At 42.9% G+C, this 14,214-nt stretch overlaps 1 protein-coding gene across 1 annotated transcript; it reads right to left on the bottom strand.

The window, feature by feature from the left end:
* Positions 1-844: 844 nt before the first annotated feature.
* elapor2a (endosome-lysosome associated apoptosis and autophagy regulator family member 2a) lies at positions 845-13,786 on the bottom strand. Its single transcript, XM_070972226.1, has 22 exons — positions 13,483-13,786; positions 11,803-11,923; positions 10,067-10,256; positions 9,842-9,989; positions 9,064-9,153; positions 8,835-8,940; positions 8,581-8,733; positions 7,440-7,528; positions 7,155-7,335; positions 6,905-7,033; positions 6,414-6,504; positions 6,223-6,319; positions 5,996-6,133; positions 4,990-5,253; positions 4,716-4,889; positions 4,416-4,602; positions 4,120-4,216; positions 3,923-4,024; positions 2,857-2,983; positions 2,276-2,454; positions 1,666-1,834; positions 845-1,573 (listed from the first exon to the last, which is right to left on the bottom strand). The coding sequence occupies exons 1-22, from the start codon at positions 13,576-13,578 to the stop codon at positions 1,505-1,507; spliced, it is 2,997 nt and encodes a 998-aa protein (XP_070828327.1). The 5' UTR covers positions 13,579-13,786; the 3' UTR covers positions 845-1,504.
* Between the last annotated feature and the right edge of the window lie 428 nt (positions 13,787-14,214).

Below are 14,214 nucleotides of genomic sequence, written 5' to 3'. Positions count from 1 at the left end.
CTGATGAACAATGTGCATGTAGCATTTTACTGTTGTGCAGCTGAGGTGGCAAGAAGAGTGTTGAGAGTTAAGTTTTGCTCCACTTTTCTCTAGTGTTTGCTTTTTTCTGAAAAATTGAACCTTGGACAGTTTCAAAGGAAATTGCTTTCTCACCTCATATACAGGTGAAACATGAAAACTAGACATTGCTTTTTTGCAAGCGATCAAAAGTTTAAAAAAAAGGATAAAAAAACCACTGAGTTAACTGCTAACAATGCTCCTTCTGAATTGTAGTTGAGTATAATTACCATATAGTGGATATGTAAAGTACCTCCAAACTGAACTTAAGCACAGCACCTGAGTACATGTATTTAGTTACTTTCCACCACTCCTGCCTATCTGCAGTTTAGTTAAAATTTGGATTCCTGATTTCTGCTTGTAAGTAAATTAAAAAACTGATTAAAATATCAACAATGTAAGAAGTTTCTTTCAACTTCTGTCTTCCACTGCCCCCTACTGGAGAGTCCACGGAAGGCCAGTGAGCAATGTGACCCACAGGGGCTTAAATATATATTGCTATGACATTGTAAAAAATCCCAAAACAAGACAGTCTTTGATCCTTTCAAATCAGATTTTAGAGAGAAAATCAATTGGTTATATCATGAACTCATTTAATAATGAAATCATATATTTCTTGAAGGTTATTTTTCACCAACAATGCCAGTGAGATTTAATTCAATATTCCAATATTCCTTTTTTATTAGTCCCGCAAGGGGAAATTCCAGATCTCTCTGTCTCCAAGCCTGTCAGTAGATTTCACAAAAGAATCGGTAGACAAGGGAATCAATCGAACTATCTCCACGTGTACATAAATACGTCATAATTTATTTGACATACATGGACAGGCAACACCACAACCTCACCTCATTTTATATGACATCTTCATTTTTCAAGTGAGTCAGCAGAACACCTCTCATTATAATAATTTCAACGAAGCAACAGAACAAACAGATGAGACGATAGAGGCTTTGTATGGCCAGAATACACCAGTCTGTGTAAACGTCTTTGACAGATGGACGCACACTCAATCCTGATGGATGCATTTACACCATGGCTGTCTCAAGAAATATCAGACACTACACAGGCTGAAATGAATATAAAGAAAACAGAATATCAATCAGATAGGTCCTTGTCTTACCCTGAGCTCTTCTAACAGCCTTTCTGACATCAGCTTGAATCAGAATATTACCAGGAAGTGTCTATCGCACACACCTGCTTCACAGTACTATGCATCGAGTTGGTCGGCTCTGTCGTGCCAAGCGTTAAGGCCACAGTGTTCGTGTGACTCCTCTGAACCTGGCCCAAGGTGCATGATGTGTGTGTGTGTATATGTGTGTATGTACACACAGTTGGTATTCCAGGTACCAAAGCTCATAAAGGGGGTGGTTGGTTAAAGGGGTTGTTCAGTGGAGAGTCTCTTGAGAGTCGATCTCTGGCCCTCATTCCCACTCACTTCACCACCTCTCTAGCTCCATACCAACGCTTTTGAGTGAGAGGAGTTTAGCTGCACGTGTTCATAGTTCTCTCCATTTCCCTGAAATCAGAAACAAACATTTATCTTGCAACACGCTTTTACCACAGTGAGATCTTCTTCCTGTTAAAGTAAATTCATGCTGTGACTCTCACCTTGGATGCTATGGCTTTGAGTTTGCCAAGTAAAGAAGGTTTTGTGTATACGACTTCATCCTCCATGTCTCCCTCATTCTCCCCCTCCATCACGGCACAGCTGTCAGCGCCTGGCATCTCACACTCCTTATTGGCAGACATCACCAAGCGGGAGTACTTATACTCCAACCTAGAAAAGAGACAAGCGACAGAATCAATACTGTCAGAAAAAAAAACAGAAGAGGAACAATGCTGTCCATGTGAATATTGACAAAGAGGGTGACATGACAAGGAAAGAATGGCAGCAGGGATGGGATCAAACAACAGGAGGTCGGAGCAGAGGAAGAGATAAAGCAGGAATTAAAGCCAGCTGGTGGGAAAGTAAAATACAAAAGACAGGAAATTAGGAAGAAGAAAACAGGAAGTGACAGTAAGTAGGGAGGAAGAAAGAAAAGATGGGAAGGCAAAAGTAAGGAAGGATGATGAGGAGGACGACAAGAGTGTAGGGAAGGAAGTAGACTTAGACTTAGACAAGCTTTATGACTTAGACAATTAGAGGAGTAGGTAAAGGAACAACAAAGGAAAGAAAGAAAGAAGGAAGGAGATAGAGGACGGGAAAAAAGAACGGTACCTTTTGTTCTTCTTCCAGAAGTAGCAGGTGAGGGAGACGAGCAGCACTGCAGTGAAAGCTCCCAGTCCAGCACCGAGCCGTACCCAGAACTCCATCCCCTCACATGGCAACGTTTTCTTTTCCGGCAGGGTGACACCTCCTATACACAGCTTGGGCTCAGTCCACACATACAGCAGGTCCTGAGGATCAACATGCACATATACAGCATTAAATAAGAATGTGGCAGAGCCAGCAGGCGCACCGAAAATTGTATTTATAAATTCTCCACACATATGGTAGATTCTCTAAGACAGTGGGGTGTTATTAATTGTTTTGGCTTTACTCCACTCTACTGCATTTCAAGTGAAACAAAGACTGTTAAAGTGCTGACTGTGAGTTTTAAGGCTGTTTGCATCCATATTGGCTGAATGGATGTGTGAATCACAACCCTTTTTACGCTTGGAGGCTATAATTTCTACACAGTCCGCCCATAAACACCCTCAAATTAAAGTTGAAAGTCAGCAGTTAATTTCAATTCCAATGTGCTTCACTCAAGAACCAAAACAAATCTGTCCCAGCACTTATAAAATACATCCACACACCTGGTGTCTTCCCTTGCAAGCTCCCTCTATCTGATGGTAGTCTCTCTCTGTGCATGTAGGACACGCTCCTGAGCTCTCCCATAAGAAATGAAAGGTGCAGCCATCACATGTTCCTGCAGGGCACTGACTGGAAGAGCCAAGCACAAGCTGTCATTTGTACACCAAATCACAGCAAATAATAATAATACTTGTACAGTATCTTTCATACAAGAAATGCAGCTCAAAGTGCTTTACAACAAACAAAATTACATGCACCAAGTACCTCACATAAAAAAGAATTAGAATGAACGAAAAAACAGGGATAGAAAATAATGTAAAAAAAAGAATAAAAAGGCCGTATCCCCAAATTTTTGTCTGTTCCTGGAAACCTCCAATAAAACAGCAGCAGATGATCACAGTGTTCCTGAAGGCAAATAATAAATGAGGGAGATAGCGATGTAGCTTGGTCCTCGTCCATTAAGGGCTTTGTATACAAGGAGGAGGACCTTAAAATCAATTCTGAATGTTACAGAAAACCAGAGCAGAGCAAAGCTGGTCTAATGTGCTCTCTCCTCTTGGTTCTGGTTAATAGCTGAGCTACAGAGTTTTAAAGGAGCTAAAGTCTCTCAGTGTTTTTTCAGGAGGCCAGTAGTGTGTCACAGTAATGGAGCCGGCTTGAAATCAAGGCACTTTTTCAGCATCTTTTTGATTTATAAATGCTTGTACTTTAGCTGTTTCTAAGGTGGAAAAAACTGTTGTTTTCATCACCTTGCTGATGTGGAATTTGAAGCATAGACCTGAATCTAGGACAACACCAAGGTTTGTAACCTCAGATTTAATCCAGGGAGTTAATCTCCCCAGGCTATTTAACAGTATGTCTCTTTTTGTTTTTGGGCAGACTAGTAGGACTTCAGTTTTTCCCTCATTTAACTTTAATAACTTATTGCTCATCCATTTATTTATTGCAAAAAGAAAGTTAATAATAAGCAGATGGTTCAGCAGAGATGTACAGTTGTGTGTCATCTGCACAGAAAAGATAAAAGGTTACATGTGATATTATACAGGCAGACTGATGGAGATTTAGTACCTGGGAACTGAAAGATCTCCTTTAGTGCTTTTTACTGGGTTACAGCGAAGTGTCACCACTGCACTCCGACCCAACTCGCAAGACGAGGTTGCCTCCAAGGACCTTACCAAAGAAACACAAAAAGAATGACAGAAACTTAGAGCTCTGATTTTATTTATTTATTGACAAAGAACATCTGAAATAATTGTCTATCTAACCTGTAGTAGACGTTGACATCAGGGACTTTCTTGGAGGTCGGGGGGTACAGCTCCGGTCTCGCCCTTATTCCTTCGAGTGTATTATCTACTGTCACTCCTGTTAATAAAACCCAAAGACAGACTAATTCAACATGACTTTGATGTCCTCTTTTCTGTAACATTAAAAGACGAACAGGACCTGACTTTTTCTCATCTTTGCGTCTTTTCTTTTCATCTTTTAAAGCAATGGCAACAGTACAAAACATACCAAATGCAGCTCTCCACACTACCACAGTCTGCATCTTACATTCACTAACCAAGGAACATGTCAGCCAGGTTCATGGACTGCGAGGAGAGTGCTGTGTGGAAGCCTCGTCCATTTGCTGGGATTATTGTTGACTGACAGATGAAGGTCTTGACAGCATTGGCTCCTTCGCCTTTCTCTCTCTGGGAGTCAGTGATGGATAGGTCTGTTACGTTGTCTGTGCATACTGCCAACTGACCCTTAAATAAAGAAAGAAAGAGCTAATAGACTGGGCATTGCATTTGTGTGCACAAACTTCAAAAAAGGGCCATGTTTTCTGCAAGTGTGTGTGTGTGTTCTCATCTCATCACACCTGTCCTCCACACAGGCTGATATTGAACTGGTGGAAGTACTTGGTTCCTTTGGAGGTAAAGCTTGGACCATTCATCAGCGACCCCACAGACCCAAGGAGGCTGAAGTCAAAAGTCAGAGTGGTGTTTCCCTCTGTGTGGGTGAAGTGACAGTCACTGTAACATAAACTGTGGTCCTGTTAAAAAAGAAAAAAAACAATTATATTGTTGTGGTCATAGATAACAGCCAAAAACAAATGATTTGTAGAACTTCTTTCCTTTCCCAAACAAACAGACCTTGTCACTCTTGCTGGCTGGCCCACAGGGTTTGCAGGCGTCTGGGCCCGGCGTGGCGTGAGAGACGAGGTACGTGTTATGTGGACACTCTGTGCACTGGCTGGTGGGTGTGTCTATATAATGTCCAGGTGGGCACGGCACACAAGTAGAGCTGGAGGGTTGTGTGCTGAGGGCACAAGCCTGGCACCCAGAGGACACCCCATCAACAGCATTACTCACTAAAATGGAGTAGATTCGCGCCACGTCATTGACTCTCCAACGCACCTGAGAGAGGACCCAAGAGACACAAAGAGTACAGAATGAACTGCAGTGTTGACTCAGTGTGAGTTGCTGGCAGGTATAAAAACAAACCACTTTTTCCCACAAACCCCTTCACGAGTGGATCACAACATACAGTATTGCTGGTTTAAACAAGATGCCCAAATTCCTGCAAAACAGACGATTTAACAAAAGCGACTGGACCTTTTCTCCAATCTTCATGTATGGTCTAAGGCACTAAGTGAGCACAGTGATGAATAGTCTGTTTGATTTATGGTTTAAACAATAACCCCACCTCAGAAACACCTGACAGAAGGGAGTGTTAGGTGTACCAAGTGTGGAGTGCATTTACATCACTAAAGGCTGTCCCAGCTGTTGTTTGAACTTGCTGATTGAGGTGCTCTGAAAACCCGTCGCAAAGTTTTTCAGAGCCTTCTTGTTCCTGGACAAAAGACAATGAATATGAAGGTTCAACCAGAAGACTGCAGATCAGGCTTCCTGGTCTTTTGAAGGACTAATCCTGGGTAAGTGGCCTGACCTGCACAGCTCAGGACAGAGGTTCCATGTGCACATGGAACAACATTAAAGTGGTTTAAAACTATGGGGATATAAGCTCGTCCTCCTTCTGCTGATCATGGTTTCCTACTGCAATTGATGAATTTGGTAATGATGAGAATATTACCAGATTTTCAATGTCTTTATCTATGATCCGGCATGCTGTATGTTAAAGTAACATACTCATACTTACGTCTGAAGGTTGGTTCGTCCTCTGGAAAGCCCATGTGTAGGAAACCGAGGCATTCTTCGTCATGACATGTGTGTAGGTCTGTCTTGTTTGTGTTTTCTCCCATAACTCCACCACTGTCGTACTCTTCCTGTTTACATCCTAAAAAGAGCATTCACTTCATTCACCTTGCCTGTGTAATAATGTTTTATATATAGCACACTGTAACACTTGTGAGGAGTTATTCTCACCATCATGAAGTAGAGCTCGCAGTCAGCTGTGCACAAAGTTTCAAATTCAAACGTGATGCGACCAAACTCTGTCCCAGAATGGCTCGACGTTGGGAGCCTGATGGCAGAGACGAATTAGTCACAACAAAAAGAAACAGACTGCTCAGTGAGGAGAGTGATGGAGACTGAAAACACAGCATGACAGTACTTACTTGAAGCCAGGAACATGGATGTTGAGGATAAGGTAATCATTATCTGAGCTTCCTGATCCACTCTGGATATGATCACCTGCCACCTCCCAGCCTAAGTGACAATATAATAATAATGATGAATTTTATTTGTACAGCACCTTTCACACAAGAAATGCAGCTCAACAAAGGTTACAGCAAAGAAATCACATGAAAAAGACAAAATGAACATAATTATTTACTAATTACTGCGATCTCAAGAGGTTTTGGTTTACTCAGTTTGTTACCTTTGGTCAGAGCCAGGCTGGGTGTTTCCTCTTCTGTCCAGTCTTTGTGCTAAGCTAAACTAACAATCTCTTGTCTTCTCTCTTGAGTGGTATCAATCTCTCATGTTACTTTCAGTAAGAAAGTCAATAAGTGTATATCTGACAATGCTGAAAAATCCCTTTCAGAGAAGCATACAGGGAGAGAAGAACCAGCACTACTGGTCATAAAGAGATACAAAAAGCACCCACCATTCATACTGTCGCATTTGGTGTTGCCCACATTGAAACAGGAGGTCTTCATGTTTGCAGGAAGAACGTTCCACCATTTATACTCATAACCCAAGGTGGGCTCAGTGCCTGCTGGACACTGCCTACATGCTGCGGGAGGAACACAATGAAAAACACAGAAAAATCAGGAAACCACACTGAGCAAAACCAGAAGTAACTGAAGGAAGATGGCAGTGAGGAACACAATACAAATCAGCAGAGTTCTCAGTACGTTTCATCCCATCAGAATAGGTCCCAGGTGGGCATGGGGAGCAGGTGGCCGTGTCATTGTTATAGAAACCAGGGTTGCAGGGGGGGCAGGGCTCTCGCTCTCCACTTGGAGGCAGCGGCTCAGCTCCAGTCACACCCTCCAGGCAGATCTTAGGTTCAATCCACTTATACATGACCTGCGTCTGAAATTACAGAGGTGAAAGGTGACGGAATAGAACAAAACCTGTGATTACAGAACAGGTCACTGCGGGCTGTTTTAATCCAGAGGTGGCCTCTTTTCTTTCACCTTGCCCTCGTGGTCGCACGCTGTGTGGATCTGGAAATAGTCCTTCCTGGAACATGGAGGTCTGTCCTTGCACACGGAGGATCCCTCAGCTTGGAAACGAAAAGTTAAAATAAGGCAAAGTGAAATTACATTCGCCTGCAAAAACCCAATTAAAAAGAGCAACTGAAAAGTAAATCTGATGATTTACCCAGAATCCTACAAATACTGTAGTACTTTAATGAATAATAACCTTTTGCAAAGAGTAACACATAAAAGACATCACATTAAGTCATTTCAACTCAAGAATCCAAATGAAAAATTTAACCATTCAGTTGAAACAGAGTACAGTAAAGCAAACCGTAAGATATGTGATGCAAGATGTGAATGTAGATGAGAAATAATAGAAGAATAGAAAGAATAATGGGCTCCTCAGACCATTTTGGCAGGAGACACTGAAAATACAGCAGTGAAGCGATGGGGTCTTACAATATTCATAAAGAGGTGGACTAAATTAAACATGGTAAAATCCTAAATACTCAAGCCTTTTCAGTCACTTATTGGTGATTTTACATCACATGATAGAAATTTTAACCCGCTGATAGGAGCGTACTGTGTATCAAGGCAAAAAAAGGACATTCAGCACAGCTTTAACTGCTTTACATTTTGGAAATGTGTAAGTAAATGCCTGTTGAGAAATGTACTAAAATAGATCAGGGAGCATATTATTTTATCCTCAGAAACAGCATATTAGAAAACAAATTTGTAAAACATAAGTAACACAAGAGCATTGTGAAAAATACAAGAGTATATCCGCTACATCATCTGCCAAAATCTGCTTCTCCCTTGCGATCACACAAGCCCTCCGCACTGAACTAACAAGCATGTTTCTTCTTCAAAAGTTTGACTAGTGCGGCTGAAAATAGAACAAGCTCTCTTTCTATCCTTTGGCTGTGTTATGGGCTTCTGTGAGCAGCACTGATAACAATTAAGCTACACTGAGCACTGCACTGCAGCGTCATTATGTTGTTCCAAGGATTCATCATAGAGTAGATCTGAAACGCTGAATACGTCTTTTTCTGTGTGTGTGTGTGTGTGTGTGTGTGTGTGTGTGTGTGTGTGTGTGTGTGTGTGTGTGTGTGTGTGTGTGTGTGTGTGTTCTCACCTGCATACTGGGTGGTAATGTTACAGGGGGTGCAGGAGCTGGCACCGTGGCCAGAGTAGGTGTCCCGTGGACAGGGGTCACACGTGGAGGAGCCTGGGACATGGCTGAATGTCCCCGGCTTACATGGGAAACACTGTGATGTGTAGGCGACTCCTGGTAGAAGGAAACGACAGAGAATTAAAAGGATTTAATTAGTATATTTGATTTGTTATTGATTAAAGAGAGAATGGGAAAAAAAGATATTTGTTACTGACCTTCTATTTGAACATTTTTCAGCAGAACAGGCTTCACCACTTTGGTCCCCATCAGGACTCCGCCCGTCCTCCAGTACAGGATGTTGGTGCCAGATTTCAGGTTCACCTAGAACACACATGATTTCTTATGTTATCAGTAAACACATTTATATAGAAGACCGACAGCAGTTACCAAAGATCTTAAAGATCTCTGTGGTTTTTGTTTATCTTTCCTGCATGAAACACTCACCGTATGGGTGGCCCATTCTCCGTGATTGGAAGGCTTGAGCCACTTCGTATCAGCAGATTGATCCATCTCCTGACATTGGTCATTCTGGATCTAAAACACACACAAATGATTAGTGATGTTTCCTGTCCATGTCGCCGTGTTCTATAGAAGTACCCCAGCAGTAAGTCACTGACACTGAGCCAGCATACATAATATGCTGGAGGAGCCCTGGGACTGGTTTTTCTAAATGTAATGCAGCCATCAATAATGTTATTGGGTTTCCCCGCTATGGTCACCCTGCTGTGAAGAGGGTATATTAACATATTCTGAAAAACAAAGTCTTTCCTGGAGCACTTTCACACAACCAACAGTCGTCATGTGAGACAGTTAAATGTCAGCTCACAACAGACAATAGAAGAGCTATTGTTACACTGAGGAATCACCGCCCAGAAAGTGTTTTTCAGGGCTCCTGATAGATATACAGCATCAGTTGTGGGTATGTAGTATACATTATGCGTCATAATCTGATTTCCAATTAGATAGTTTTTTCCATTAGCATTAGCATTAGCATTATACCATTACATTTTTAGGACATTTATGATGAGTGAGATTTCAGAACAAGATGTACTGAGGTACTCTCACAGGTGTCCAACAAACATATTACTGGTGGTGTGTGCAAAAAAAAACACTACACACTCACACTCAGCTTCCACTTTAACAGAGGGATCAATAGCCAAACACATCGAGGGATATAATTTTCCCAGAAGTGCAAAGATAAAAATTCATGTTTGAAACTCACAAAGAACTCAAACAGCAGGTTGTTGTCTGGATACTGGTACTCAAAGCTGACAGAGCCCTGTTTCTTCAGATGGACAGCATAGATGAGGGACACCGTGCATTCATCCCTGTTGGACTCAAGATAGTTTCCTTGAGGGACCCAGGTTGAACTGCAAGGAAAAGGACAGAAAATTAATTTTACACTTACAATCTGGCTTTCAGCTTGTCTTGCGACCCACTCACGCACCTGTTGCAGGTCAGCCTGTCATCTCCGTGGGGACTGTTTTCCAGCGAGGTTGCCAGGCTACTGAATCCAGCAGGCATGGAATCCCATTGGTCGAAGCGGATACCGCTGCCGAGGGAGTAGCTTCCTGCCGCACACCGGGTGCACTCCTGAGCCGACATCTCGAGGAACTCCCCAGCCTCGCATGAGAAGGCTGGAGGACACCGAGAGGAGGTACAGAGGGATAGGAAGAAGAAGAATACTGAATAAGTTATTTCCTAATCTTCTTTGCATTCTCCTTTGCGAACACACAATATAAAATCACACAGACTTAAGATGACAGAAGATGACAGGTCATGCAAACTGCAGCTGCATTTAGTCTAGCGTAGCCCCAGTGATGAAGAATCTTAATCCTTGCATCCTGTTACACACTCTGTCTGTCTGTCTCTGCACTTTTTTTCCACTGAGCCATCATGTCTTCTGCACCTGCCAGTGTTTTGACAGCGTCAGCCTTTCCTCATACCTGATCTGTTCAAATGCTTATTGTGATGTCTCTTCATGCTTCAAAGGAAGCAATGCAAAAAAAAAAAAAAGTGTGTTGGTATGCAATCTGCGTAGCACCCGTCCTTCATCTGAGGGTAAGTAGCTTGCAGAAAGTGCTTGTACGTGTGATCTGATTTAAAAACAGTTTGCTGTGCTGCTCACTTTCATGGTGACATAATTAGACGGCGAGAGATAACTCGATTAACTGGACGTCATGCATTGCATTACGGTGCAATGGACAGCGTCATGATATCCTTTGTTCAATTTCTAAGAGGTTGAACAGAAAGAGGGAAACAGAAAAAGGCGTTAAGAGTTTAAACTTTACAAATGTATCAAGAAGATGCAAACTGCTACAAGCAATGCGCAAGGAACTTTTTTGTGAAGGTATATTAACATACCTCAAGATAAGCTATTTCACCTCATAATGAGGTTCTCTCAAAATGAGAATAGACTGCATTTTATGCAGTTTATACATGTAAAATATCCACCTTAGACAACATCAGTGGCCATTATTATGCACCCTATGTGTAAGTGACCTTTCAATTATCTTACACACAGATTTCACCAGTGATAACGTCAGTTCAGCCATTAGTGAAGCAGCGTTGTAACAGCGCAGGGCAAACCTGTTCCAGGGATCTCTAACAAAGAACAAACTCGTGTGACCACCTTGTTGAACATCGGTGTGCTTTTACACAATTAAAGTCTGTCTTTCTGACTCCATCGTGATCAGGCAGTGATAAGGTCACTCGCAACAAAAAGAGGAATTTAACGCTGCCTGTGACTCACCTCTTACTTAGCAGGTCTGTTTCCATGGCAAAACATTGGCAAACACAACTGGGGAGTTGCGAGTGCTCCACCATGGGCCTCTGGAAAACTGTTTCCATTCAAAAGCACCAATTCTGCAAGCGCACTGTGTTTTTATTCTAATTGTTTAAAACTAAGAAACTCTGTTTGGTCAGATTTCCTCATGGTGACAGATGAGGTTACTGCACCTCATATGAGACTCATACAACATGGCTTATAAAAGATGGGGTTTGTGCATTAAACCAGCAGATATGTGGCACTGTTTTGCTCTGAGATTATTGGCCTGTGGTGTTGCTCTGCGGTTGGTTGGAGGGTATCCAAACAGGGTCAGTCAGGCTGTAGTGGTGGAATTTCCAGGCCACCGATAAGAAGGTGAGATACACACATCAGCTCTCTTTCACACACATACTTACTGCACTCTTTGCCGCGGACTGGCTCTGGTAGTCCAGTGCAGGATCCAGGGCTCTGCGGGATGGCCACTCTCCACCGAGATCCTGTGCCATCACATTCTGTGTACTCATAGTAATAGTCCAGCTGCCAATCACACACACACACACAATACATCTGCATAAGAAATCAGTCACCACTACAGACACAAACAATGAGCAAATGTAGTCCAAAGACAGGTCAGTAAACCTCACACCGCAAGCGGCCTCCACCCAAATCGAAGCCCTGAGTCATCTCATTCTGGGTGCGAATGTTTTGCAAATCAGAGCAGGCTACTGCATTAGCACCCACCTCTGAAATTAACTTCCCTATCCAGCTGCTCAGGCTTACAAAACATGACCACCTGTTATGCTGTTATCTCTCAAGCACACTACTACAGCCACTCTTCTGCCCTGGATACATAACATACCATCTCCACGGCGATGGGAACAGGGACAATGGCGGCAGGGGGCTGCTGGTTAAACAGCATGCTTTTCACATTTTGATGGACACTAATGTTCATGTTATGGTTTTAATCTGTGGTCTGGAGTGAAAACCGTTAGCGTGGTGTTCTCGCCCCCACAAAGCTTCTCACCATCTCTCTGTCTACAGAAGAAGGGTGGCCTAATTTCTGACAGTTTACATAATGTCGCTCCTTGAGCCAAACCAGATTTTGACACCACAGCACATGCAGGCTGCAGCATGTGGAGCGATTTTCTCTGCTATCTAAGGGTCTCGCAGTAAAGCTCGGTCACACTGATGAGAAACGATGAGAAAAAAGCGGCGACTGGTGCATAATTGTTGTCCAAACTGAATGTTTTAACATCAGCAGCAGAGACTCAAAACACAATAAATCTACCAGGAATAGGATGAATTCTGAACTCTGCTGCACTCATTATGTCTTCTGACTCCTAGAAGAGCTGTGGTCACCCACTGACAGATGGCAGACTCTCAGTTCTCCTCTCACACCACAATTGAGCACATCCACTCATGAATGCATTTCATGAGATTGAAACTAAGATAGTGGCTCTGTTGTCATATGCTGTCATCCCAGACAACGGCTAAAGCACAGCAGCGCAGTCGTTTCACACCATTATTGGCTTTAACGGGGCAGCAGCAGCCATCTCTCTGCCACTGTGAACACAGAGATTGAGACAATAACTTTGAGGAATGTTGCTCTTCTATCTTGGGACTGTGTGTTGTGTGTGTGACTTGGACTGCCAGTCAGGGCTGAGGAGGTGTTGAGCTGAGCCAGACCAGAGGAAAGGAAAGGCCAGTCCATGCAGGAAACTGATAACAGCCTGAACAGCACTGAGTGGTGAAGTTCAACATACACCAGGCCTCATCAGAGCTGCATGCTGCTCCGCGCTGCTCAAACTTGAACACTGTACAAAGAGAGTAATGGTTAGGCTGCTTCTGATTTATTATTTTATTATGTAATTCCATTTATTTACTTGGTCTTCCCACCTGCTACATGATAAGGGAATCGCACCATAAATCAGACCGGAAATGTGTCATCAATTTTTAATCGTACTTGATTACTGAATTACCATCTCCCTGTCAGCAACCGCGACAGCCCGATCAGTGCATTTTCTAATTGCCCTTCCCAGAAAGCCCCAGCAGTGAAATAGGATGAAGCCTCATTGATCGACTGTGGCATCTCTCACCTCACTACACTGCCGCTGTCCTTTGGCCCCGTCCATCAGCCGGAGCGTGCAGAGGATGAGAGCGCAACTGGCGACGAACCAAGCTGAGGACCGCATTGTGGATCATGGAGGGGGGGATGAAAAAAAAAAAAAAACACAACAAGCAGCTCGATCCAGGAGAGATGGTTTATGAACCTGAGTCAGATCAGTGCTTGGTCGGATACAAAGCGACACCCGCGTCTGTCTCTTCTAGTCGGCAGATTGAAACCCTTACCACCTGCGATTATCCTCAGACTTTGCGCTCCGGGGTTGCCTCATCACAATCAAGATGGGGAAATAAGAGGACTTCCGGTCATGGTTTTCAAAGTAAAACTAGCGACGCACGCATGAATGAATGATCGGTCACCAGTTTATTCTTACATGATTGTTTGGTTCTGTTTTTTTTCAATAGCTGCGATATAATTTTGTTAATGTGCAAACCAGTGTTCGTTTTGTGCAATAACCCCGCCACTTTTCGTACTAGGAGTCTTTTGTTGCTTTAATTTGAATAGTCAAATAGTAATACATCTGGTATCTTCTGCGGACTTGACGCCGCTGTGTGCGTGTGCCTTTAACCACCGGCTCTGACGCGCCTATGACGTCACTCAGGAAAAAATAACGTTTTGTTATCATGTAGCTGTCATGACAAAACAATAAACAAAACGATGTGCGATATAATTTGTAAGCTATGTGTATTTAGGTCATGAGGAATAT

Source organism: Chaetodon trifascialis, chromosome 10 (assembly GCF_039877785.1).
Source record: "Chaetodon trifascialis isolate fChaTrf1 chromosome 10, fChaTrf1.hap1, whole genome shotgun sequence".
NCBI lineage: Eukaryota > Metazoa > Chordata > Actinopteri > Chaetodontiformes > Chaetodontidae > Chaetodon > Chaetodon trifascialis.
Note: the sequence above shows the minus strand (reverse complement) of the source record. Positions and strands in the feature narration are given on the sequence as shown.